Source organism: Eptatretus burgeri, chromosome 6 (assembly GCF_056783735.1).
Source record: "Eptatretus burgeri isolate ZD-2024b chromosome 6, Ebu_testis_v1, whole genome shotgun sequence".
In the NCBI taxonomy this organism is placed as follows: domain Eukaryota; kingdom Metazoa; phylum Chordata; class Myxini; order Myxiniformes; family Myxinidae; genus Eptatretus; species Eptatretus burgeri.
The window spans coordinates 101885582-101912508 of NC_140966.1; the positions used below are offsets into that span (position 1 = coordinate 101885582).

The window sequence follows — 26927 nt, forward strand, 5'->3', positions numbered from 1 at the left end:
TCGCCCAAACCCCATAAATCATTTTCACAGTTGATTTTTATTTTTCCAACAGTTCAACATGTTAATTTTTTAAAGTGCAATAATACAAGGTGAATACAGTCTTTCAAGTCAACAAAGTCCTTTGCTTTTTCTTTTCTTCCAGTTCTGTCTTGACAATGATCTTTCAGGTCTTTCAAGTTTGAAGGAGTGGAAGAGGGAGGTAGAATTTTCCTGTACTTTCCTCCCAGAGCTTTGTTGATGTTGCTGAAAATAACAAATAAATACATTACTTTTCTAATATTAAATTAAACATGATATTTCATGAATTTTTATCCAATTGAACTTAACTCTGATCAAGCACCATCCAACAAAGGAGGACATCATTCGGTAACTTTTCCTGATTTTCCCAAATTATGCGAGTCTCCAAGGTAACACCTGTACGCTGGGTCATCAGAGAAGAGCTCGTTTTGTGGGTACGGGTTGTTCACATAAAAACGTCTTCAAGCAAATTGATCATTTCACCTCTCGTTCTGGAAAAAAAGGGTGTCTTTAGCTTTTATTTCTGATACAATTTCCTGTTCAAGAAAAGATGAAAGTGTTTGTAAATATTATTGTCTGAGAGTAATCCACAACCATCTGCTTTAGCTGGTGCTTGTCACGAGTACCTGTGCTTGCCCTGGAGATACACTGGACTCGATAACTCCTTCGTCTTGCAGCTTCTTGATCTCGGCCTGCATAAACTGGGTATCCACAGTCGTATACCGCTTAGACTTGATGGCGATAGGTCAGCAATCAGGAGTGATGTTGGAGAACAGTGATGGTGGAGATGCCAATGCAGTCGCCAGGCTGCATGCAGTGCCAAGACAGTCGACACCCCCTTTCAAACTTTACATCTTTTGTTGCCTTGTAGCCTTGATTTAAATTGTATCATATCAGACTTTTCCCACCTATATTTGAACATTGTAATACACAACTTCCAAATTAAAAATAAATTCCACAAATTTCAGAAAATTCATTAAAAATGCAAAACTAGAATATCTTGGTTGGATAAGGACCACCCCCCCCCCATTCCAACCTCATAATAACAATTGTAAATTAGCTCAGTGCAAACAATCACCTTCAAAATCACACATCAAGTCAATTGGCCTCCACCTGTGTTAAATTGCAGTGATTCTGATTATTTCAGAATAAAACAAGCTGTTCCTGAAGGTCCCATCCACTGGGTAGTGCATTTCACAGAAAAGACTCAACCATGAGCACCAAGGATCTTTCAAAAGAGCTCCGGGATAAAGTTGTGGAAAAGCACAGATCAGGGGATGTGTATAAAAATATTTAAAAGGCCTTGAATATCCCTCGGAGCACAGTCAAGACAATCATTAAGAAGTGGAATTCATATGGTACCACCAATGCCCTACCGAGATCAGGCCGTCCCTCCAAACGGGATGACCAAGTGAGGAGGAGACTGATCAGAGAGGCCACCAAGAGGACAATGGCAGCTTTGAAAGAGCTACAGGCCTTTATGGCAAAGACTGGTCACTGTGTGCACAGTGCACGTGACAACAATATCTCAAGCACTCCACAAGTCTGGCCTGTGTGGGAGGGTGGCAAGAAGGAAACCATTACTCAAAAAAGACCACCTGTGTCCCATTTGAGGTCTGCAAACAACCACTCCGAGATTTTGAAGCCATGTGGAAAATACTTTTTGGAATGTAAAAGCCATAAAAATGCCATTAAAGCTGAAGCCATAAAAATAAAAAACGTTGCATTTGGCTCAAGGCCAACACAGCACATCACCCAAAGAACACCATCCCTACTCTGAAGCATGGGGGTGGCAGCATCACGTTACGGGGATGTTTCTCATCAGCAGGGACTGGGAACTTGTCAGGATTGAAGTGAAAATGTATCGAGCAAAATACAGAAAATCTGAGAGGGAAACCTGCTGCCTTCTGAAAGAAAGCTGAAATTGTGACGGAAGTTCACCTTTCAGCATGACAACAACCCGAAGTACACAGCCAAAACTACACTGGAGTGGCGAAAAAACAAAAAGATAAATGTCCTTGAGTGTCCCAGTCAGAGCCCTGACCTAAATCCAATCCAAAATCTGAAGCATGACGTGAAGATTGCTGTCCATCAACGCCCCCCCCACGCAACTTGAGTGAGCTTGAACAGTTTTGTGCAGAATATTGCCCAATGAAGGTGTGCAAAGTTGGTGGAGACTGATCCCACAGGCTCACAGCTGAAATTATTGTCAAAGGTGCTTCCACCAAGTTTTAACTCAGGGGTGGGGTGGACACTTATCCAACCAAGATATTCTAGGTTTACATTTTTAATTAATTTTCTGATATTTGTAGAATTTGTTTTTCACTTGGAACTTGTGGGTTATGATATGTAAATAAAGATGGGAAAAGTCTGTTTTAATGCAATTTAATTCCAGGCGAGAAGGCAACAAAAGGTGAAACTTTTGAAAGAGGGTGTAGACCTTCTATAGGCACTGTACCTTAAAGTGGGGGGAGGGAGATTATCACCACAGGGTATCTCGACACGAACGTGTTGTCTCAAGAAGTCGTGTCTTAATAGCAGTCAGCACACACGTCTCGGTGGGCAGTGAGTTTCATATTGTGGTAAACACAGCCTCCGTGCATAGGTTCCACAAGGCAGTATCCTTCGGCCTTTATGATGGAAGATGTCGAGGCCATGGAGACCTTGCTCATATATGGAGACAGTTTAAGATTGGGAGATTTCACAAAATGTTGACTTTCAAAACTTTCTGAGCTTCCGGTGTTTGTAAGTGCAATGGAAGTGAGTTCGTTGACATCAACTTTTAGAAGGGCCTTTGAGAGGCATGCAGGTGATGCTGAGACTGTTGCGACGAGCGGCATTGCAGCAGAGGTAAATTTGGAGGCATCCTTGGTGGGGAATTTATGCCGAGGATGTTTATTATACCCACAGGAGAAACATTTTGCGTTGATTGCGGCGGCTGTTGGTGGTTCGGCTGGTGCATTGGCTGCAGCAGTGGCGTCTGAAGTCTCCTGGGTAGCAGTGGATGGCCCACTGTGGGTTCTCACAGCAGCCATCGGGATTGAGGTTTCATTGGAAGAATCTGCCTGTTTTGGGCCATTTCCAGATCCTGGGCCTAGTTAAAGGCAGACTGAAGATCTGAAGTCTCATTCTCCAAGAGTCACTGGTGGACGAGTAGATTTCAGTCTGTTGATGAAGGAGTCTCTGATCGAGTCATCATAGCATTGTGTGGCTGTTACATCACAGAAGTTGCAATCTTTGCTGAGTTGCTTTAGTGCTTCGAAATAATGGTCGAGCGTCTCACCAGATTCCTGCCTCCTAGTGGTGCGGAGGTGTCTTGCAATAATCTCATGTTTTGGTTTCACGTACAGTGTTTTGAGTACATCCACAGCAGCTTCGTAAGTTTCACTTTCCGTGATGTACTCGTATACTGTCGGGGCCACATAATTGACGAGTACCGCTAATTTATCTGGAGTACGAGTATCGATAGCCGCGAGAAAGTTTTGGGATGTGCGATGCCAGTGACTCCATTGCTTCGCTGCTGTGTTGGAGTTGGGGTCGGCATCAAACCGTTCTGGGTCTGAGGAACTTATACAGTTGATGCTTCAGTTGAATAAATTGAAGTGAGTAAAACCTTCGATGCAAAGTGCTCAGACAATTCAGTCGTGACCCTCTGGGAACTACCGCTCAGAGCCAGTCACGGGTGGGGGTTTAACCTCACCACAACTCAGTCCGCATTCGACCCGCGCGAAATAGGGTCCCATCGCCGAATGGTCGATTTACCTAAGTACTCGCGCGAGTAGCGTACCGAGGAGTTGTACCACGCCACAGGCCGACTCCGGACACGAACCGCTTAAGCGGTTCGTTCGTATTACAGGTAAACTGAGCGGAGTTATCGTCGGCCTTGACGGTTCCGATTAATGACCGGGATGTTGAAACCCACTACGAATCCCTTGCGTGATGCAAGATGGAGATTCAATGAAAGGAAAAGACGAAGCGAAACAGGAAAACAGTTCACACAATGCACTTTATTTACACACACACAGACAAGCACGTATTCACAGCCATACAGTCAAAAGAAGATGCAACGAAAGCAAAAACACGATGCAGAGCTACAACCGAATAAAAGGGGGGGAAATTATTTACACACGGCAACACTTACACAGTTTCTACTTCACGGACTGGCGCCACCCACAGACATTTACACAAAACCCCAAAAGAAAAGGAAGTCGCGACTTCCCTGGGCGCGTCGTCCCCTCCTCCCATGACCGTCGGCGTGGTCAAGCCTGGCCCCGACTCCTCTCGCGGTCTGCGAGCTCGTGCCGTGCCTCCCGTCCATGCCTCTGTGGACAGGCCGCCAACCAAACCGCGAGAACAGGACGAGAGAAGAGGGAGTGAGATTCATGAGGAAGAGAAGAAGGAAAAAGAAGCAGCCCCAGAAGACGCGAAAAGTCCGTTCCTTTTGTAGCGCGGGGCCCTGCCCTTCGCTCTGCCCCATTCCTCGGCTCCACCTTTCTTCGAGGCGTTTCCAGACAGCTCTCGAAGAGGGGCGTGCCCCCACTCCGACCGCCTCCCGCCGTGTATCCATCAATCGCCAGCGAGCTCTCGCAGCCTCTCCCGTCAGCCCCCGGCGCCGCAAAAAAGGCAGGAAAACTCACGCGCCGTTGTAGGCCTTTCACGGGGCCTTAGTTTGAATAACGATAACGAATAACGAAAAAATACCGATAGAACAGAAAAATGGCTTACTCAAAGAATCCCAGCCCGATAAATCACATATATTCCCTCTATACAACGGGTTTGGGCTAACTACACATGAACTTATCAATATATCTCACCTGAGTACTCTTTATGGTGTAATGCGAATTTCCACAACCGTAACAATATACTAAAAATGGGGAACAAAAAGAAATACCACATGGGTAAAAGTCGTAAATACCTTTTTGACAAAATTCACTTTGTGAAAAGAACAGCTGACAATTCAAATTCAAAAAGTTATGCTCCAGAGAGGAACTGTGGAGCTTCTCTCTGAAATATAATTGACTGCACAAAGGCACCTTTAAGTACAACAACATCATCATGCAGAGTTAGTAAAACTGCTGATAATTCTATGCTTGCATACATTATGGGCATTAGGAGCAAAAAATGTATTGACCGAAAACTTGCATTTATATAAAATGTAATTAAATGTTTTATCAACTGATGACATACTACCCATTTTTACAAGTTTCATAATAAAGCAAACTCAGGTAAGAATTATGAGAAGATGAAGAACCACATATAAATTTTGCTATATGACATAATAGTTGACATTCAATAGGTAGAAATTCAGCAATGACTGGTAAAAGAGTACAATATGGGTCTTACTTGGGAAGTCAAACACCTTTCTGATAGAATTTCTCCATGATAGATACAACTTCGAAATATTTTTACTTCTGTCCCACAGCGGGCATCAATAGAATGAGGTGCAAAAAGACTTAAACAGATGATACTTGACATGATATGAACAGTGCATAAAATTATATAAAACTGAATTACAATCAGGCAAATCAATGAGACCAAATATATACTTATGAGCATGTATTCATACAAAGAAAAAATATAAATCTATCATAAAGTATGAAAACACAATTTTGAATGCATCTCACGTAAATAATTCCAAAGCACCAAAAAATTAATTTGTTGGGTGTTTTCAATCTTAATTTCACAAGAAAATAAAATAACTTCCTTATGCATAAAAGTACATGTAAATATTTTCACAATGTAAACTTAGGCTAGGTTTCCACCATACAACATTACAATTAACTATGCCGCAAATTCTTAATAATCAAGGACGTGGACAGCTGGCACGGCGTTTTGCTTGCTGTTACTCGTTATTATTACACTAGTAGGTGCCCGTACGTGCATAAAAAATAATAATAATAACAACTTTCAAACAACCACACAAGCCGTTCCTTCGCTCTCGTAAATGACAACTGGATTGGGGCATTCCACGTTTATCTATAAATGCGCATAAGAAATCGAGAAATTATGAGAATACAGTAAGTCATCACTATCCGGAAGTCCGTACGTTGTAACCCGTAATGGGGAACGCAGCTGAGGATCTCTTCCCCATCGGCCACGCCGACACAGTTGGTTTGGTAAATAAATGGCCATAACTTGGGAAGCACTTGTCCGATTAATATCAAACCTTGAAAAGGCACACACTCAGGTCCCCAGCAATATAGCTGGCAAGTTTCAATTAGATCAGACCAGTGGTTGTTGAGAAACAGCGGTCACAGACACACACAGACATTGCTGGAATTAGAGATAGACTTGTGCATGCCCGTAGATGCGTGGCCGTACGTGCAAACCCTCCCCCCCGCCCCCCCCCCGCAAAAAAACTCAAACCGAGTGCCAGAAACAACAACCACACAAGCCGGTCCTTCGCTTTCATGTGCCCGTACGTGCAATATATATATATATATATATATATATATATATATATATATATATATATATATGTATATGTATATGTATATGTATCTATATATATATGTATCTATATATATATATATATATATATATATATATATATATATATATATATATATATATATATATATATATATATATATATATAGTTACGGCTGTGGAAATTTGCAAACCACCATTCAGGTCCCGTAGGTGAGATATCTCTTAAGTACATGTGTAGTTAGCCCAAATCCATTGTCTCGAGGGAATTTATGTGATTCATTCGGGCTGCGATCCTTTGAGAGAGCCGTTTTCTTTTTCTATTGTTATTTTAAACGACAAACCTCCCCGCAAACAACAACCGCCACCAACTACGCCACAACGCCAACCACGCTACAATTACCCTCACAACAACCACCACCATCTTCGCCACTACCCCCGCTGACGAAAGCAAACCTCCACGCAAACAACAACCGCCACCAACTACGTCACAATGCCAACCGTGCTACAATTACCCTCACTACAACCACCACCATCTTCGCCACGACCCCCGTTGACGAACGCCATCCTCCACGGTCCACACTACGACGGTTTCCGCATTGGAAACCGTCGAGAACGCAAGGAGGGAAAGAAGAAGGCACAACGATGGCGCGTGGATTTTTTTCCCGCCTGTTTCTCCGAGGAGTGTGACAGAAGCGGGGTGGGGCAGCTGGCGCTCGATTGGTGGATGCGCGGTGTGACGCGGCCAGGGAGGAGGAACGCCCCTCTTCGAGACCTTTCTCGAAGGGGGGTGGAGCAAAGAACGGGGCGGAGCAACGGGGCGGAGTCCCACGCTATAAAAAGGGGTGGATCTGCGAAGAGGGTGGTTGTTGTTGTTCCTGCCGAGTCTTTTGATCCTGCGAGCCTGTTGATCCCTGCGGAGCCCTTGATCCTGATGAGCCTTGGACCTTTTGGACAAATGATGGTGTGAAAAGAAAGAGAGACAGAGAGACAGAGAGACAGAGAGACAGAGAGACAGAGAGACAGAGAGACAGAGAGACAGAGAGACAGAGAGACAGAGAGACAGAGAGACAGAGAGACAGAGAGACAGAGAGACAGAGAGACAGAGAGACAGAGAGACAGAGAGACAGAGAGACAGAGAGACAGAGAGACAGAGAGACAGAGAGACAGAGAGACAGAGAGACAGAGAGACAGAGAGACAGAGAGACAGAGAGACAGAGAGAGAGAGAGAGAGAGAGAGAGAGAGAGAGAGAGAGAGAGAGAGAGAGATCCTGTTCGAGGGTTCTTGTCCGAGGGTTCGCCAGAGGCGGTGTGGTCCCGAGACCCCGTTGGTGGGACGGAGCGTCCGCCATTTCCTCTCTCTCTCTCGACCCCGAGTGTCGACGATTTCTCCCCCCCCCCGTCCGCACCGAGAGAGCGCTGAAAACCCCGTCCGTGGCCTTGAACGGCCACACGTGCCGGCGTGAAGCACGAGCTCGCCGGAGGAGCGGGGAGCTGAGGGCGCGGAGAAGGACTCTGTGCGCGCACAGGGAAGTGACCACTTCTATTTCTTTTGGGTCTGTGTAAATGTCTGTGGGTGGCGCCGTCTGTAAAGTAGAACTGTATAAGTGTTGCCGTGTGTGCGCGTAGTCGGTAGTAACTCTGCGTCGTTGTTGCCATATGTGCATTTTGACTGTATATGTGTGCTTTCCGTGTGCCGTGTAAATAAAGTGCTTGCATGTTGAACTGTGCCCGTTTCGCTTTGTCTCCTTCCTTTTAATTGACCCTCCATCCTGCTTCACGTAAAGGGTTCGTAGTGGGCTTAATATGCCCAGTAATTAATTGGAACCGTCAAGGCCAACGATAACACCGCTCGGTTATCACTGGAGCACAGAACGGACCGCTTAAGCGGTTCGTGTCCGGGGTCGGCCTGTGGCGTGGTACGATCGCCCGGTCGACCATCCGCGCAGGTACTTAGGTGGATCGAATTTGGCGAGCAACCCTATCCTGCGCGGGTGGGCAACTGGCACGATCGTGGTGGGGTTAAACCCCCACCCGAGACTAGCTCCCGGAGTTGGTCCGAGAGAGTCACGACTGAATTGTCCGTTCCGGTGGGTGAGGCGGCCGCCATTCGAGTCGAGCGGCCGATCGCACGCCGGCGGGCGCGAATTCGCAACAATATATATATATATATATATATATATATATATATATGTATATATATATGTATATATACATATATATATATATACATATACATATACATATACATATACATATACATATACATATATATATACACATACTTTAAAACCGCTTGCCAGAAACAACCACACAGGCCGTTCCTTCGCTCTCGTGTGGCCGTACGTGCGTGGCCGTACATACAAAAAAAAAAAAACTTTCAAACCGCGTGCCAGAAACAACAACCACACAGGCCGTTACTTCGTTCTCGCGTGCCCATATGTGCGTGGCCGGACATGCAAAAATAATAACTTAATAAAAAAAATAACACACACACACACACACACACACACACACACACACACACACACACACACACACACACACACACACACACACACACACACACACTGCTGGAATTATAGATAGATGAAATGAGGTCAATGAGATGACAAATGAAGGGGTTGAATACAGACTGCAGAGCAATGAGTAAGGAAACCCGTCGTTGTGAATCGTTTTTACCACTAAATTGAGATGTATTTCGTTGGCAAGCATGCTGAGTGGAGCTGAATTCCTTAACACTTCCAAAAGGCCACACCGTTTTGACAATTGGAAACAAAAAGAAGTTGTGCACTTTTTTTGATAAATTATTTTTGGAACAATTTTTCTTCAATTAATAAATAATAATAAAAATCGTCTCCATGTGCATTGTACACACCTTTATCTCGTTAGCACCTCTTCATAAACAACATCGCTGAGGAAACGGTGCTTCTTTGTTTCCTCGTCCAGGGCAAGAATACGGAGGCTTTTCATGGCCAATTATTCAATTAGCGCCAACGTATTTTGCCTTTTCACAAGGAAAAACACGGAGAGGAGAGGAGAGGAGAGGAGAGGAGAGGAGAGGAGAGGAGAGGAGAGGAGAGGAGAGGAGAGGAGAGGAGAGGAGAGGAGAGGAGAGGAGAGGAGAGGAGAGAAAAAAAACCTGTAATGGCGAATGCGGCTGAGTTTCTCTTCACCATCGACCACGGCTACGCAGCAACGCTTCCTGTCATTGGTTGATATAAAATGGCCACAGCAACGGTTCCTGTCATTGGTTGGTAAATAAATGGCCATAACTTGGGAAGCACTTGTCCGATTAATATCAAACCTTGAAAAGGCACATCCTCAGGTCCCCAGCAATATAGCTGGCAAGTTTCAATTAGATCGGACCAGCGGTTGTCGAGAAACAGCGGTCTCACACACACACACACACACACACACACACACACACACACACACACACACACACACACACACACACACACATTGCTGGAATTATAGACAGATGAGGGCTTGTTCCTGCCCACACCTCCACGCTGATCAGGGGCATATTTCAAATGTGATATGGCAGTGTCCACAGCCACCTCCGTTGATGTTGGCTGACTGGCCATGGTATTGTCTGAAAAATAATAAGAATTTCCACTTTGTATATATTGGGCTTTATGATAATTATCAAACAAGACTTGCAATGTGAATTACGCTCAAGTCATGCACATTATATACTGTCATTAAGCAGAATTCATTACCTCTGACAACTTTATAAAAATTCAGGTTCCGGAAAGGTCTCTTCCCATTCTTTCCACACAAATTGTATGTGGACATCACAGCATTGGACATCACCCTTATTTTAGAAAATAAAAACAATTTAGTACACCAGTGTTCGAAGCAGCTTGGAACAAATTTTAAGTTCCACTGCCCTTAAAAAGCCTCAATTAATTTTGTTCTTTATAATATAAAGTTATTTTCATGTCTTTTGGTAACCATTTTACCAAAGGAAATCAATTGTGCACCGAAAAACTTGAACAATTCCCCTATAGTGACAAACTACCGCAAGGAAGGCTTCATTGTTGCAAGCGGCAGTTTGTCGGCAGCCAAAGGGTTAATTTTTTTTATGACAAAACCACATTTTTTTGGCAAACAATAACTGACAATTGTTTTCCTTTTGCCTTTGGTTAGGCCGAACTCGTTAAAAGAAGACATAAATAATAATGTATTATAAAAATAATATTAATTGAGGCTTTTTTAAGGGCAGTGGACCTTTAAATTTGTTACATTGTGGAACAATGCGGTAATTCGGCAGACCCGAACGGCCGAAGCATTATCCACACCAGAAAAAATATTTTAAAAGGTTCTGAACCAATTAAACTTGTCCAAAGTAATTTTTCCAGAGTTCCCCTTTTTGCCACAGACCGGTGTTTTTTTTCACCAGACCAATGGTAAAATGAATTCATTATTTATCATCGATTTCTACACACGATCAGGGCCATGTCAGCGACAGCTGAACGTGACAAACGAATGATGAAATCGGGTGCCGGAGGATTGGATCATCAGATGCACGTTCGAGTCCAACGCTCGAACCACTCGAGAGGCCCGAAGGGCTCGGGCCCAGGAGAGTTTCCATTGAATGTAACTATATAGATTCCAGCACACCAGTAATATAACAGGAACACATCATGGATTCTGTGATCTTAAAAACGTCCAAAACAAAAGCTAAGACACATAAAATCGATTTATAGCGAAGTCAGTGAGCTTCATACTTAACGCGTGCACATGAGAGAATCGGAAACAACAACAACAACACAATGCCCCTGACGATTTCGAATCCGTGTCGTTGGCTATGACCCTTTTGCTTCCGGTTGTTTCTAAACGCTGTGCGGTGTATAAAAACGATTGGGTTTTATTTCTATTTTATGAATATTACTTAATGCGTGCAGATGAGAGAATAGGAAACAACAACACAATACCCTGGCAATTGTGAATCCGTGTGGTTGGCTATGACCCTTTTGCTTCAGTTTTTTTTGCTTCCGGTTTTTGTCATGGGGAATGATGCATGCCGGGAGATAAAGGCATCGTCGGAGACATTAAAGACCCAAATAATATCAGACATGGTGAATATTTCCTTTACTGATTTTAATAAAGATATCTCCCACATCATCAAAAAATGATTTTTAATCGTGATTTACATTATTTGATCGCTGATCCCGAATCCAGGCCGAAGTAACCGGAAATTGCGTATACAGTTGTGAACAAGTTATCGATAAATTCAGAAGCGAATGTAAGAAGAATACTACGTTCGCTTCTCGTATTTTTTTTTTTTTAGATGAGATCCTGTTCTCGGCGGTGTAGTTGTTGTTATGAAGGTAATGTTGAGGATATTTTTTTTCCAGATGAGATCCTGTTCTAGGCGGTGTAGTTGTCGTTGTGAAGGTAATGTTGAGGATTTTTTATATTTTTTTTAGATGAGATCCTGTTCTCGGCGGTGTAGTTGTTGTTGTGAAGGTAATGTTGAGGTAATAGATAAAGTCAGAAGCAAATGTAAGAAGAATTCTACGTTCGCTTCTCGGCTTTGCCTATTCCATATTAATATTATACTTACCAAAAATGATCACGGCGGAAGATAATTTTAACTAAAAAATCTAAAGTCTTCTGCACATTAAAGCGGATTGTCTCTGCCACACTCAGAAACAGCTGAAAGTTCACAAGTTTAACCAAACTTTACAAATGGCGGCTCATGATGCGGAAATGGGAATTAGCCAATCAGATCTCTCCTCCAGTGAAAGGCAGACACAATCACACAGCACGAGGTGGAAAATCGCTCACCCTATAAACACGAGGCAGAAAAGGCAGTTTTGGATAATCGCGCTGTGCGCTGCGGCTGTACCGCGTCGTGATATGGTTGTACAACCAAGCGGCGTATTCTCGACGTCGTGGATCTTTCATACTGACCGTGACGTCGTGTGCCTGCAAGGAAGTCCATTTATTCCACAACACAAAACGTTCAAACATCTCTGTCTCCGTCAGGATGACGTGTCCCACACGTTCCACATGCCCCCCCCCCTTTCCACCGTCATCTTCTTCGCCATCTCCAAATCTCCGGCAATTAAACAACACAATTGAAAGAGTAGAAGACGGAAGAAAGAACACAACACTGTTGGAGACTGAGACGAGGAGACACACGGACAATGGTCAATAGCGGAGCAAATAAGTGTGATTTTTTTTTGGCAGAATTGTTGAAATGGTGATACAAGCATGAAATTTGGTACAAACGTTCCTTCAGGGTCACTCTGCAAGAAAAAAAGTGCTGGCCACGTGGATTTTCAACATGGCGGCCATTTTTTCCAAGATGACCGCCAGGGTATGAAAAAAACAACTTTAAACCATAAAAATCACCACATAACAGATGTCGGATTTATAGGTTTTTGTCCTTGCTAGAGCTGATTCTTGAGTGTATTGATCGATTTCATGAACCAATAAATCAATTTTAGGACTTACGTAACAATAAAGAAGTCAAATGACAACTATTGTGCAGGCTTCAAATGCAAGTAAATTGGTTCTCATCGTGTTATAGACGGGGACGGTTAGAATTGTTGGAGATCTTGAAGAGAGCTTGTATTTTAATTGCTCAAAATAGTTGTTGCCCCTCCAAAGGACTGCCAATGCCGGGGTGGCAAAGAGGATGAGCTCTCTTTGCCTACGAAATGCCCCAAATGGCAAGCGAAACAAAGTCAAGCTCCAACTCTCGCCTTCTCGTGGTGGGGGTGTTTCCACAAATAGTGGTGGTGCGAAAGGCGAATCTCTGGTGCTTGAAAACCAGACAGCTCTGGGCAGGTGAAGCTCATTAGGAGATAGAAAACTCCGAAATAAAACCACAAGGATCTATAGGACCCTGACCTATTGTAACCATCAATGGTGGTGGACACCAGCCAATATCGACTAAACACAAAAAAAGAGAGTGCATATCATGCACTACCAGGGCACACTGGTGGCATACACTGCTGTGCAACTCAACATGGGGTTCAATGTCGGCTAAACCGTGGATTTAGTATCCCAAATGCTATCGAATGAACCCCTCAGATGTTAGATAGCCGCACCTGAACCGACAGGATGTGCCAGCGCGGGAGAGCCGAGCCAAGGATAACGGGGGTTTTACATGTCGTTATCTGGATGGTGTACAGATCGCATGGGATTTAAATGGCATTGGATGAACGATCGGGCTAGGTGTAGGGCAAACGCATGAACCTAGCTGTATCCCATACATCAAAGTGCACGAAGACAAGGTAGTAAAAGGAATAAACGCTCGACCTTGCCATTGCTAGTCACAAATTATGGACACTCAAGCAAAATCAAAACCACAAACAAACTGGAGGAAATGTTGCCTCTGTCAGAAGGACACAGAGGAAAAGTTAATGTCACCACTAAGTTCATTCCAAAGGGAACAGGACTATGCTGGTTATACCAACATTGCAAACAATGTGCCACTGTTTCATGCCATCAATGACATGCCGATTCCACTTAATCCAGCCAGAATAGATGAAGGTGATGGTATAGAAGACACACTGGTGCGAAACAGAGCAAAATATCACCAAAACTGTAGATTGTTGTTCAAAAAACACAAAGCTAAAAAGGACACAGAAGAGAGTGACTGCAAGTACTTCTCCATGCAGAGAAGAAAACCACAGTAAGAGGCAAAGAACATCAGATCCACCAAAACCTTCATCAGTATGCTTTTTGTGTGAAGAAGAGGCCGAAACATCAACTGTACGACAAGCAATGACAATGCAATTGAATGAAAGACTCAATGAGTGTGCCAGGACTCTGAATGATGGAAAGCTCCTCGCAAAGCTCAGTGCCGGCGATGCTATTGCGCTGGAGTTGAAATATCATCCTGCTTGCCTGGTAGCTGTATACAATCAAGAACGAGCCCATCATAATTTGATTAAGCAAGAACAGACCTGCAAAAGACAGGTAAAGAGTTATATCCCATTGCTTTTTCAGAACTTATCATCAACATCACTGACACCAGAAGTGCCACCGAGGGAAAAGATCCAGTTATATTTAGGCTGGCAGATTTAGCTTCACTGTACAAGCAGAGATTAGAGCAACTCGGTGTGGACTCTCCTGATGTCAACTCAACAAGGTTAAAGGAACAGTTACTCTCGCGTATTCCCGAGCTTGAAGCGCATCAGAAAGGACGCGATGTCCTGATAGCATTCAAAAATGACATAGGCTCAGTTCTCACTGATGCTAGGAAATATGGTGAAGCTATTCACTTCGCTCAAGCTGGTGATATCAGACGTAAAGAGATGCTTAATCACAAGACAAAATTCAACGATCAGTTAGAGGAAGGATCTGGTGAAGAATCAATTCCTCCATCACTTCTACAGTTTGTGTGTAATATCGAACACGGTGTCGATATCGAGTCACATCTGAAACATGGTGTAGTAAAATCAGACTTGGCTATTGCACAACTTTTGCAGTACAACTGCTACACAAAGTACAGAGAAGGATCAGCAATCCACCAGCATTCAAATACAGTACCATGAGACACCATTTGCTGTATACATTGGGATGATCGTGTTTGCCAAGACAAGAAAACGACAACTTATTGACAAGCTTCATGAGAATGGTATTAGAAATATCTGCTCAGTAAGGCGAATCTGTTGGAAACCAGTATGTGGAAGAAGGAGTTGTGTGTCCACCAGTTCTACGCAAGCGAATTTTCACCACCTCTGCTATGGACAATATTGATCACAATCCAACAGCAACTACAGCTAGTACATCCTTTCATGGTACAAGCATTTCAATGTTCCAGCATCCAAGTTCGGATAACAGAGAAGTACGTGCCCCGCCCAAAGTTATGGACAGCAGGACAGACATGGAATGTATGTGAGGAAGCGTCAGTAATCTTCACGAAACTCAGACAGTGTCCATCAAAGATTGAGAAATCTGATCGAGAAATCCTGGAGAAATTTGTGGTCCTGATGTATGACAGATCAAGTTCAGTTCCGTCAGTGAATGAGGCGCGGCTTGCTCTCTTTGCACGAAAGCAGAGGTCATATGATTTAATTCCACCAACACAAGGAGCACTCACGGAACATGCCAAGCGAGCTGTATATCAAGCAGGACACATTCGGAGCCAGGCAATCGTCCGCCAGCCAGAAGCTCAGAGTCCGCCTGAGTGGGGTTGGTTCAAAGAAGATGACTCGTGGAAGGTCTTCTGGACTGCCCTTGCTCCCATAGCTAAAAGCTGCCAGGAGTTAACAAAATGTGGATGCAATACACAATGTAGTGGAAGGTGCAAATGCTATCGTTACGGACTAAGTTGTACCCCACTATGCAGTTGTTCTTGTCAGACATATTCAGAACAATGAACATTGCAGGGTAGAAAAACATGGCGGCCATCTTGGAAAATGGCCGCCATATTGAATTTTAAGTGGCAAGCAGTTGTATCTCATAAAGTGACCTAAAATAAATATTTCTGCCAAATTTCATGCTTGTATCATTCTTTGAACGATTGTTATTGTTATCTGTTGTTACTAGTGCGAGCCCGTAGGTGCGTGCCAGTATGTGCAGCTTCGTTCCTTCGCTCTCGTAAACGATGACTGGATTGGGGCATTGCTTCAATTAGATCGCACCAACTGTATCATAAATGGCCAGAACTTGGGAAACACCTGGGAAACAGACTCAGGTCCCCAGCGTCAATTGTGACGTCAAATCAAACGAAGAAAAAGAAGAAGAATTGTGACGCCCCTCACTCTCGCCCCTCTCTCTCGCCTAGTCTCGCCCATCCTCTCTCTCGCCCCCACTCTCACCCCCTCTCTCGCCCCCTCCTCTCTCCCCTCTCTTGAATTGTGACACCCCCTCTCTCTCACCCCTCTCTCCCTCCCCTCTCTTGCCCTCTCTCCCCCCTCCTCTCTCGCCCCCCTCTCTGTAAATGTATTCACAAATGTAAACCAAGCACAACAATTAATTCAAACCTTGGGAAAAAAAACAGCTTTCAAACCTTGGGAAACACTTGGGAAACAGCAGAAACGGATGAAGAACGATATCAAACCTTGAAAAGGCACATACTCAGGTCCCCAGCGTCAATTGTGACGTCATACCAAACGTAGAAGAAGAAGAAATGACGTCAATCGTGAAAAAAAACAATAAATAAATAAACATTAATTGTGACGTCATTCGTGATGTCATAGCACCATGTCTTGTCATTGGTTGACAGATAAATGGCCGTAACTTGGGAACCGCTTGTCCGATTAATATCAAACCTTGAAAAGGCACATACTCAGGTCCCCAGCGTCGATTCTGACGTCATACCAAACGAAGAAGAAGAATTGTGACGTCAATCATGCAAAAAAATAAATAAATAAACATTAATTGTGACGTCATTCGTGATGTCATAGCACCGTGTCTTGTCATTGGTTGACAGATAAATGGCCGTAACTTGGGAACTTCTCGTCCGATTAATATCAAACCTTGAAAAGGCACATCTTTTTTGTTGTATACCTTGTCGAAGCTCGTATGAGAGCGAACACACAACACACATCAAGGGGGGCATGAGACAGGAGGGGAGGGAGTGGGAAGGACAAAATAGTGGGGAACAGAGACATTTGGAAATCTGTGGAAGGGGAACATGGGGAATAGAAGATGGACATTACAGGGACTTTCAGGAAGGAAAGCAGGGAATTTGAAGGAAGTGGGCTTGGGTGGATTAATTATCGGGGGAAGAAAAGATCAAGGATTTGGATGGGGGATGATAAGAGGTGGTGGTGAACAGCTGTTGTGAAGGCCTGGAGGGAAGAATGGGAATGAATAGAGTGAGGGAGTTTATGCCAAAGGCAGGAAAAAAGAGGAATGAAAGAGTGAAGATGAGCAGTGATTCGTGATTTTGGTAGTTCCACCAGAAGGGGGTTGTTGGCGGACTTTGAGCGCCCTGCGGAAATGTGATGGGGACAAATCGCAGACACAGCATGGGGGGGGGGCGAGGATGGAGAGGAGACGGTAGAAGGCAGAAAGACCACCGACCAACTTGCGGTGATTGATTGAGAGGCCCAAAGACTCAGCCTCATTGCGGGAGATGCCAATGATCCGAAATGCCTTGGTTTCAACAGCGTGAAGCCGAGAAAGGTGGGAGGCAGGAGCACCAGCCCAGAGGGGAGAACAGTACTCCATCAGGCTGCGGACAAAAGCTTTGTAAGTGGTCATGAGCTCAGGTGAGCCGAGGAAGGACCTTGCACGACGGAGGATTCCCAGTCGGCGACTGGCTTTGGAGGCGAGGTATGAAATGTGGCTTTCCCAGGAAAGGTCATGGCAGATAGTGAGACCCAGAAGCTTGAAAGAAAGGATTTCTTCCAGAGGATTGTTGAGAAAGTGGATGGGAGGGGTTATCTAAATGGTCCTTTCGAAGAGACATAGAGTGTGAGGTTTGTCCGGATTGAAAGACATGTTCCACGTGTTTGACCAGTTTGTGATTTTATCCAGATCATCAGTGAGCGAAGAAGCTACTGATTGCTGGTCTGAGGGATGACCGATGGTACGGCAGAGGGTGGAGTCATCAGCAAAGAGATATAGAGGATTTTCCAGAGAGTCGGAGAGATCATTGATGAAATCCAGAAAAAGAACAGGGCCCAGAACGCTACCTTGAGGAACTCCAACCTGGACAGGAAGGGGGGGGTGAAAAAACTCCATTTAGGGCCACACGTTGACTGCGACAGGAGAGGAAGTCTGCGAGCCATGAGTGAAGATGGCCTTGGATACCATAGGAAGAGAGTTTGGTGAGCAGGGCAGGGTGCCAGACTGTGTCAAAAGCACGTGATGTATCCAGGGATGCGGCTCGGATTTCCTGTCTGGCATTGAGTGCTTCCATCCTTTGTTGGGAGAGCAGAAGCAGCATATCCAGGGTAGAGTGACCTGGTCTGAAACCAAATTGATGATCAGAAATCAAGCCATTGGAGAAGAGGAAGGATTTGATATCTGAAGCGATGATGGATTCCATAACCTTGCTGATGATTGGGAGAAGGCTGATTGGTTTGTAGTTGCAGGGATCTGCTTTTGCACCTTTTTGTGCAGGGCAGTGATGTTTGCTGATTTCAAAGCAGATGGCAGATGGCCTTGAGCAAATGAGAGCGTGAATACAACAGAGAGAGGGTGAGCAAAGTGCAGAAGAGCAGGCTTTGAGGACACGTGGGCTGATGCCGTCTGGACCGGTTGCAGAATCTGAGTCGAGGTTTGACAGCAAGCTCTCCACCTTGTCAGGAGAAAAGGACACAGTGTTGGGACAGTTGGGTGCGACTGGGTAAGGTGGGTGGAGAACGTGATGGGTTTTGGACACAAGATTTAGCTGCAAACACCGAGTTTAGGCATTCAGCTTTTTCACGTGCGGTATCAGCAGTGCGGCCATTTGAGGTAAGGGAGGGAGGGGATGGAGGGGGAACATACACCAGAAACAGATTTGATTAGACGCCACCAGGATTTTGAGGAGGGAGAGAGGTTTGAGAGTTCAGACTTGAGAAGAGAAAGATGTTGTTTTCTGGCTCTCCTGAGGGTAGATACACACTTGTTCCGAGCTTTATGGAAGGAACTGAGATTGCCCTCAGTTGGGTTTGCTTTCCATGAGGCAAAGGCAAGTTGTTTCAGGACAACTGCCTCGCCACAAGCTTCAGTTAACCAAGGGCGGGAGGAAGGGTAGGACAACTGAAGACGAGAGCGGATAAATCTGTGCATGAGGGAGAGCAAGTTTCGTTGAAAGAATTCCCAGGATGAGTTGATGTTGGAGAAAGTAGAGATAGGAGACCAGTCTATAAGTTTGAGGGCTGCTTGGAGACCCTGCCAGTCTCGACGGCGGTGAGGTGGTTCTCTGATAATAGCCAAAGAGATGTCCACTTTGACAAGGACGTGGTCAGAAGAACCGATTGGAGCGGAGGAAGAGCAGCAGATATTGTCAGGGAAATTTGTCAAAATCAGATCCAGAAGAGATGGAGTTCCATTGGTTGAGATCCGGGTCAGGAAGTTGACCGATTGAGTCAGTCCCAATGAGTCGCAGAAAGCTTTTGCTGAGGTGTCATGACAGGTGAGAGAGGTTCCCACACCGAGCCAACTGGCATGATGACAATTGAAGTCACCACATAAGAGGAAGAGAGAGTTTGCATGAGAAGATAGAAGTTGGTCCATGTTTTCAGATAGTGAGGTGCAGATGGAGTCATCACTGTTAGGTGGACGGTACAGTACACATATAAACATGAGGTGGGAGTGGAGGGAAGCCGTAGCTTGAGGTATTCCTGGGGGTGTGGGGGAGTGAGGGCAGTACAGGGAGAGTGAGGAATGGAGTCTTTGATGAAGAGAGCAACCCCTCCACCAGGGGGAGGCTCAGGTCTGTCAAACCGGAGGAGGGAGTAACCAGGGAGAGATACTTGGGAGTCAGACACGTCTTGGGGGAGGAAAGTTTCTGTAAGGCAGATTATGTCTGGTTTGTCAGTGGCAACCTGTATGGAAAGATCTGAAAGGTTTGAGCGAAGGCCCCGGATATTTGAGGTCCATACTTTTAATGAAGAGGCAGGGGAGGAGGCTTTGGGTGCAGGGGGTGGGGGGGAGAAGGAGGGTAGGACAAGGAACGAGGGGGGGAGGAAAGGAATGGTGTTGAAAGAGTGTGGGGGATTGCAGAATAGCTAGGGAGGGGGCCGAAAAAGAGGAGAAAAGGCTCTGTAGTGCTGGGGGAGAGGGGGGACAAGAGAGGGGGAAGAAGGCAGTTGAGGATTTGAGGAGGTGGAGTGAAGAGATGGGGGTGAGAGGGCAGTGGAAGGAGGCAGCTTTGTGGATGGGAGGAGGGGCAACTTTGGGTAGGATGAATGGTGGGAGAAAGGTGAGGGGGGAGTTTTTGAGAGAGGTGAGAGGGAGGGTTGGAGGGAGAAGAGTGGGATGGTTGCTTTGAGAGTGAGGGGTGAGAGGAGTGAGTTGGCACTGAAGTTGGGAAAAAAAAAGAATGGTTGATGGAAAGCGAACATTCATAGCAAACTGTGGTTTTTTAAAGTTTTAGGTCAGTTATGCGATTAAACACATTTCTTGAGGGATGCAATAAAGGCGAATTCAGAGAATGGAGAGAAGAAACGCTGTAACAGTTGGATTTTTTTTAGGCAAGGTATGAAGGAAAGGTCGAATTGAGAGCAGTCTGATTAAATAGCAGAAGAGTGGTGCATTCTGACACAGTAAAGAGTACCGCACGTGTGAAAGAGGAAGATGAAGCATTATAAGAGATCGTTTTTGTTATCTATATATTAATACTGAAGGACCAATTTTATGCTCCTCGCGGTCGCGTCACATTTTTCTCGGTACTGTGACCTGGACTGAAAGAAACTTCGTACCTGTAAGCGTGCATCGCACATAGTGGCAATAGTCAACTTTAAACTCTGAAGCAGAAAAAACACTTTTCGGTGAGACGGGGCGGAGTGAAGAGGCGGGGGGCAAGGTAAGCAAATTGAAAGCGGGAGACGGGGTGAGGCGGGGGAAGAGTGGGCGGGGGCTGGGGTGAATTAGGCGGGGTTGAGTGTGAGGGGCTGGACAGGGGGCAGGAGCCCGGGGGCAAGTGGGGTGGGGAATCAAGAGACGGGGGTGTGGAGTGAATAGGCGGGGGCCCAGGGGCAAGTGGGGTGGGGAATCGAGAGACGGGGAGGCGGGGAGTGAAGAGGCGGGGGCGGGGCCAGGGTAATTAAAATTTTGGGCGGAGGGTAAGCAAATTGAAGGTGGGGGTGTGAGGTGGGGGGAATGGGGGCAGGGGCGGGGGATGAGTCGGCAGGGGCAAGCATGCCTTGTCCAGTCCATGTCCCTCGAGTGTGGGTGAGCTGGTGAGGGTAGTTGAATGAACGGAATTCTCCGTCTGTGACGGGGTTTCAGCGAGTTTTCAACAGATTAGGTCATGGAAATGTCGGAGGGAAAAAAAAAAAAAAAAAAGAAGAAGAAGAAGAAGAAGAAGAAGAAGAAGAAGAAGAAAAAGTGAAAAAAGAAGAAGAAGAAGAAGAAGAAGAAGAAGAAGAAGAAGAAGAAGAAGAAGAAGAAGAAGAAGAAGAAGAAGAAGAAGAAGGAGAAGAAGAAGAAGAAGAAGAAGAAGAAGAAGAAGAAGAAGCAGAAGAAGAAGAAGAAGAAGAAGAAGAAGAAGAAGAAGAAGAAGAAGAAGAAGAAGAAGAAGAAGAAGAAGAAGAAGAAGAAGAAGAAGAAGAAGAAGAAGAAGAAGAAGAAGAAGAAGAAGAAGAAGAAGAAGAAGAAGAAGAAGAAGAAGAAGAAGAAGAAGAAGAAGAAGAAGAAGAAGAAGAAGAAGAAGAAGAAGAAGAAGAAGAAGAAGAAGAAGAAGAAGAAGAAGAAGAAGAAGAAGAAGAAGAAGAAGAAGAAGAAGAAGAAGAAGAAGAAGAAGAAGCGTTTTTTTTAAAGATAAGAAATACAGTGATTAGTTGGGATGGGGGACGTTAAGAAAGTGGGAAAGATAGAAATTGAAGATAATGGGGAGAAAAAACAAATAAACACGATCGTACACCGAGGGGAACAAAGGGTAGGCCTCAAGGATAGGCCACCACATATCCTCTTACCTCAAGGATAGGTAAGACAAGTTCGACGAAATCTCACAAAATAGCACGATTTTTGAAACAAAACCGAACTGGGAACACACAGTAACATGGAGGTGAGAAAATAAACAGTTAAAACGGGACAGATAACGACGGGAAACTTAACTTTGAGATAGTCAGCAGGGAGCCCCCAAGGAGACCTGCCAATGCTCCAAACCCAGAACCGGAAGTGATGAAGTGATCTGCGGGTCCCCAGCAATATTCCAGGCGAGTTTCAATCCGATCGGATCGATGGTTGTCGAGAAACGGCGGTCACAAACAGACACACACACACACAGATTGCTGGAATTATAGATAGATTTTGGGTAGTCGTCTGGTGGCCATCTTGGAAAATGGCGGCCATGCTGGAATTTCAAGTGGCCAGTACTGTTTTCTCATAAAATGATATAAAATAAATATTGCTGCCAAGTTTCATGCTTGTATCATCATTTGAACGATTGATCTTGTTATCTGCTCCACTACTATGAATTGTTGCTCGGATCCGAGTGAACACGTGATTGAAATCCCCTTCACCTCGGATGTGTTCCGTTAGGAAGCAGCTTGCTGTTGTTCGTTAAGCGGCTTGCTTGATTCGAAGTGCTCAAGCAGGCACTCCAACGGAACGGAACGCTTGGCACCGCTTAACAACATGGCGGTGTGCACGGAAACAACGTCGCCGTGGTCCTTGAGTGAGGACATTCTGTCCGGGTGGAGGTTTTCAGTTTCACTCGATTCTCTTGTAATAAAACTTCACCAAACGAGCTCATTGTGATCGCAGCGGCTCCAGAGATGAAAATGGGAGATTAGTGGGGAAGGGGCCATGCCCCCTCCCCCCTTCCTGAAGGTGTCCTGTCATGGGGAGAACACCTCAAGTTTATAACATCACGGTCCTTATGTTTCATGAAGAGTTTGGTGAACATCTCTCCGTCGGTTTCTGAGGAGATTTTAAAATAAATTACCTCAATTTGAGGGGAAAACCCCTTTTCAGGTCTTCGTAGGGGAGGGTCCGGATGGGGAACCCCATGGGACCTGATTGTTCTGATGTATCGTCCCAAATCCGGTCCGCATCGATCATGTCGTTTGTGAGGAAAAGATGTTTCAGTGATGATGAGGGATTAGGGGAGGAGGTGTGTGACCCCCTTTCCGGGGGAGACCCGGCCATGGGGAGAACAACTCAAGGTTGGGGGACATGATCCCGATGTGTCGTGGCCAGTTTGTGTCACATGACGTGACCACTGACTGACTGATGACCAGGAAAGCGATAACAAGCCGCTTGGTAACGGAACACAGCCTGGGTCCCAGTGATCCCCAACATGGCGGCGAGTTTTTGTGGTTTTGTCCACATGGTCGAGGCTCATGGAAGAGTGAGAGTTCCCTCAAGCGCGGAACCTGAGAGCGGTTCAAGTGGACACATCGTGCTCAGTTTGTGTCAATGGTCATTCATGATCCTTCGGGGTTTTTATTTCACTGATTTACACCGAGGAGCGAATGATACAAATAAATCAGTAATCAGGGAATGAACGATCCGTTACTAGAGGGAATGAAGGATCCGTCACTCGGGGGAATGAACGATCCGTTACTAGGGGGAATGAACGATCCGTTACTAGGGGGAATGAACGATTCGTTACGAGAAAGAATGAACGATCCGTTACTCGGGGGAATCAACACTGGAATGATCGGGATTGCGGGAACGAAAACATTGATTTATTCGTTCAATTGAAGGATATGAAACAAATTAATATTTAACTGGTTGTTTATCATTTACAATCTTCACTCAGATTCATATTAATTACTTTAAATGCAAAAAAAAACTTTATGTTTATTTTTATCATTAAACCGTTCAGTTTTCATTCCCCATTGTCCCCATTGTCCCCATTGTCCCCATTGTCCCCATTGTCCCCAGATCGTTGATCCTCCATCTGTTGGTGACAGTCATGGAGTGCGGACTAGTTCATCTCGCGTTCCTTTTCTTCAGTATTTTCCCCCTTTTTGACGCCATTTCCCGCCATGACATCTTCTTCCAAGGGGTGAGGAGTAACCGGCGGGTTTGTTGATGTTTTTCCCGCGATCCTTGTTGCTCGGTTCGGTGTTGTACATTAATTTAATGTAGTTTTGTAGTTTTAATCACATTGACCGGTGATGGTTCTTCCTGTTCCTTTGTCCGTCCTGCAGGATCTCTGGGAGGTTTCTGTGAAGATTTTCATGAAATGTTTGAACATCCTTCCGGCTCCTCTTCGTTTTATTCCGGTATGGCGATGATCATTGGAACACAAACACCTTCCTGAGAGTGAGAAGTGTGTTCTGGGTCGGGATGTTTGACGTTCCCACCTGTGTTCGGGATCTTGGGATCCCAGGTTCGAATCCTTCATGTGGGATTGTCTGTCACCAAACATTTCCTCTCTCTCCCCTGTCGGTACAAACCCGTCCATGTCATCAGAGGGTTCATCAGTGGTTAATACATCCCACCAGTCCACACGTGTGGTTAATACATCCTACCAGTCCACACGTGTGGTTAATACATCCCACCAGTCCACACGTGTGGTTAATACATCCTACCAGTCCACACGTGTGGTTATTACATCCTACCAGTTGTGTGGTTAATACATCCTACCAGTCCACACATATTGTTAATACATCCCACCAGTCCACACATGTGGTTAATACATCCTACCAGTCCACACGTGTGGTTATTACATCCTACCAGTTGTGTGGTTAATACATCCCACCAGTCCACACATATGGTTAATACATCCCACCAGTCCACACATGTGGTTAATACATCCCACCAGTCAACACATATGGTTAATACATCCCACCAGTCCACACATGTGGTTAATACATCCCACCAGTCAACACATATGGTTAATACATCCCACCAGTCCACACATGTGGTTAATACATCCCACCAGTCCACACGTGTGGTTAATACATCCCACCAGTCCACACGTGTGGTTAATACATCCTCCCAGTCCACACGTGTGGTTATTACATCCTACCAGTTGTGTGGTTAATACATCCCACCAGTCCACACATATGGTTAATACATCCCACCAGTCCACACGTGTGGTTAATACATCCCACCAGTCCACACGTGTGGTTAATACATCCTCCCAGTCCACACGTGTGGTTATTACATCCTACCAGTTGTGTGGTTAATACATCCCACCAGTCCACACATGTGGTTAATACATCCCACCAGTCAACACATATGGTTAATACATCCCACCAGTCCACACATGTGGTTAATACATCCTACCAGTCCACACGTGTGGTTATTACATCCTACCAGTTGTGTGGTTAATACATCCCACCAGTCCACACATGTGGTTAATACATCCCAACAGTCAACACATATGGTTAATACATCCCACCAGTCCACACATGTGGTTAATACATCCCACCAGTCAACACATATGGTTAATACATCCCACCAGTCCACACATGTGGTTAATACATCCTACCAGTCCACACGTGTGGTTATTACATCCTACCAGTCGTGTGGTTAATACATCCCACCAGTCCACACATGTGGTTAATGCATCCCACCAGTCCACACATGTGGTTAATACATCCCACCAGTCCACACATGTGGTTAATGCATCCCACCAGTCCACACATGTGGTTAATACATCTCACCAGTCCACACGTGTGGTTAATACATCCTACCAGTCCACACGTGTGGTTATTACATCCTACCAGTCGTGTGGTTAATACATCCCACCAGTCCACACATGTGGTTAATACATCCCACCAGTCCAAACATGTGGTTAATACATCCCACCAGTCCACACGTGTGGTTAATACATCCTACCAGTCCACACATGTGGTTAATACATCCCACCAGACCACACGTGTGGTTAATACATCCTACCAGTCCACACGTGTGGTTAATGCATCCCACCAGTCCACACGTGTGGTTAATACATCCTACCAGTCCACACATGTGGTTAATACATCCCACCAGACCACACGTGTGGTTAATACATCCTACCAGTCCACACGTGTGGTTAATACATCCCACCAGTCCACACGTGTGGTTAATACATCCTACCAGTCCACACGTGTGGTTAATGCATCCCACCAGTCCACACGTGTGATTATTTCAAATAAAATACCACTCGTCCATGGCTACCCAGAACAGCACTCATCGAACACTAAACGAACATCAACAAAATGCTCCCCTGAGTAAACCTCACCCTCACCACTCATCACCGCCCAGAGTGCACCTCACCCTCACCACCGCCCTGAGTGCACCTCACCCTCACCACTCATCACCACCCTGAGTGCACCTCACCCTCACCACTCATCATCTCCCTGGGTGCACCTCACCCTCACCACTCATCTCCCTGAGTGAAACTCACCCTCATCACTCATCTCCCTGAGTGCAACTCACCCTCACCACTCTTCACTGCCCTGAGTGCACCTCACCCTCAGCCTCATCACTCATCACCTCCCTGATTACACCTCACCCTCACCACCGCCCTGAGTACACCTCACACTCACCTTCACCACTCATCACCGCCCTGAGTGCACCTCACCCTCATCCTCACCACTCATCACCTCCCTGATTACACCTCATCCTCACCACTCATCACCACGCTAAGTACACCTCTCCCTCACCCTCACCACTCATCACCTCGCTGATTACACCTCACCCTCATCACTCATCACCGTTTCAGTGGACTATCTTTGATTAATTCTCATTTCTTGTTTTATTGTTTCCATCACACAGGAACCCGTCCCTCAGAATCCTCGACGTGTTTTCAGCTCTTTGTGGAATGAATTTTCCACAATTGTTCAAACCTCCTTTCTCAAGGTAAGATCACACAAACCACTCCAGAAACGCACACCTTCATCCCAGAGGGTATAAATGTACACCTGGACAGGCACTCACACCCACCCAAACACGTACACACT

General features: G+C 45.4%; 1 protein-coding gene and 1 long non-coding RNA gene across 4 annotated transcripts in view; one reads left to right on the forward strand and one right to left on the reverse strand.

Annotated features, from left to right (window-relative positions):
* Positions 1–18: 18 nt before the first annotated feature.
* LOC147025473 (uncharacterized) lies at positions 19–15794 on the reverse strand. Of its 3 annotated transcripts, none has more exons than XR_015059550.1 (5): positions 12247–15794; positions 4833–4882; positions 645–1568; positions 415–509; positions 19–243 (listed from the first exon to the last, which is right to left on the reverse strand). It is a non-coding gene; the product is annotated as an uncharacterized LOC147025473 (long non-coding RNA). The 3 variants fall into 3 exon arrangements; XR_015059551.1 differs by lacking the exon at positions 12247–15794 and having other exon boundaries at positions 645–825; positions 1395–1568; positions 4833–6341; XR_015059549.1 differs by lacking the exon at positions 12247–15794 and having other exon boundaries at positions 4833–6341.
* A 7894-nt stretch (positions 15795–23688) lies between these two features.
* The window catches only part of LOC147025474 (uncharacterized), a 59091-nt gene continuing 55852 nt past the window's right edge, over positions 23689–26927 (forward strand). Inside the window, exons 1-3 of the mRNA XM_085886497.1 lie at positions 23689–24037; positions 24183–24257; positions 26743–26826. Coding sequence (XP_085742623.1) covers positions 23945–24037; positions 24183–24257; positions 26743–26826 — 252 coding nt within the window. The 5' untranslated portion in view covers positions 23689–23944. The remainder of the gene's footprint in view (positions 24038–24182; positions 24258–26742; positions 26827–26927) is intronic.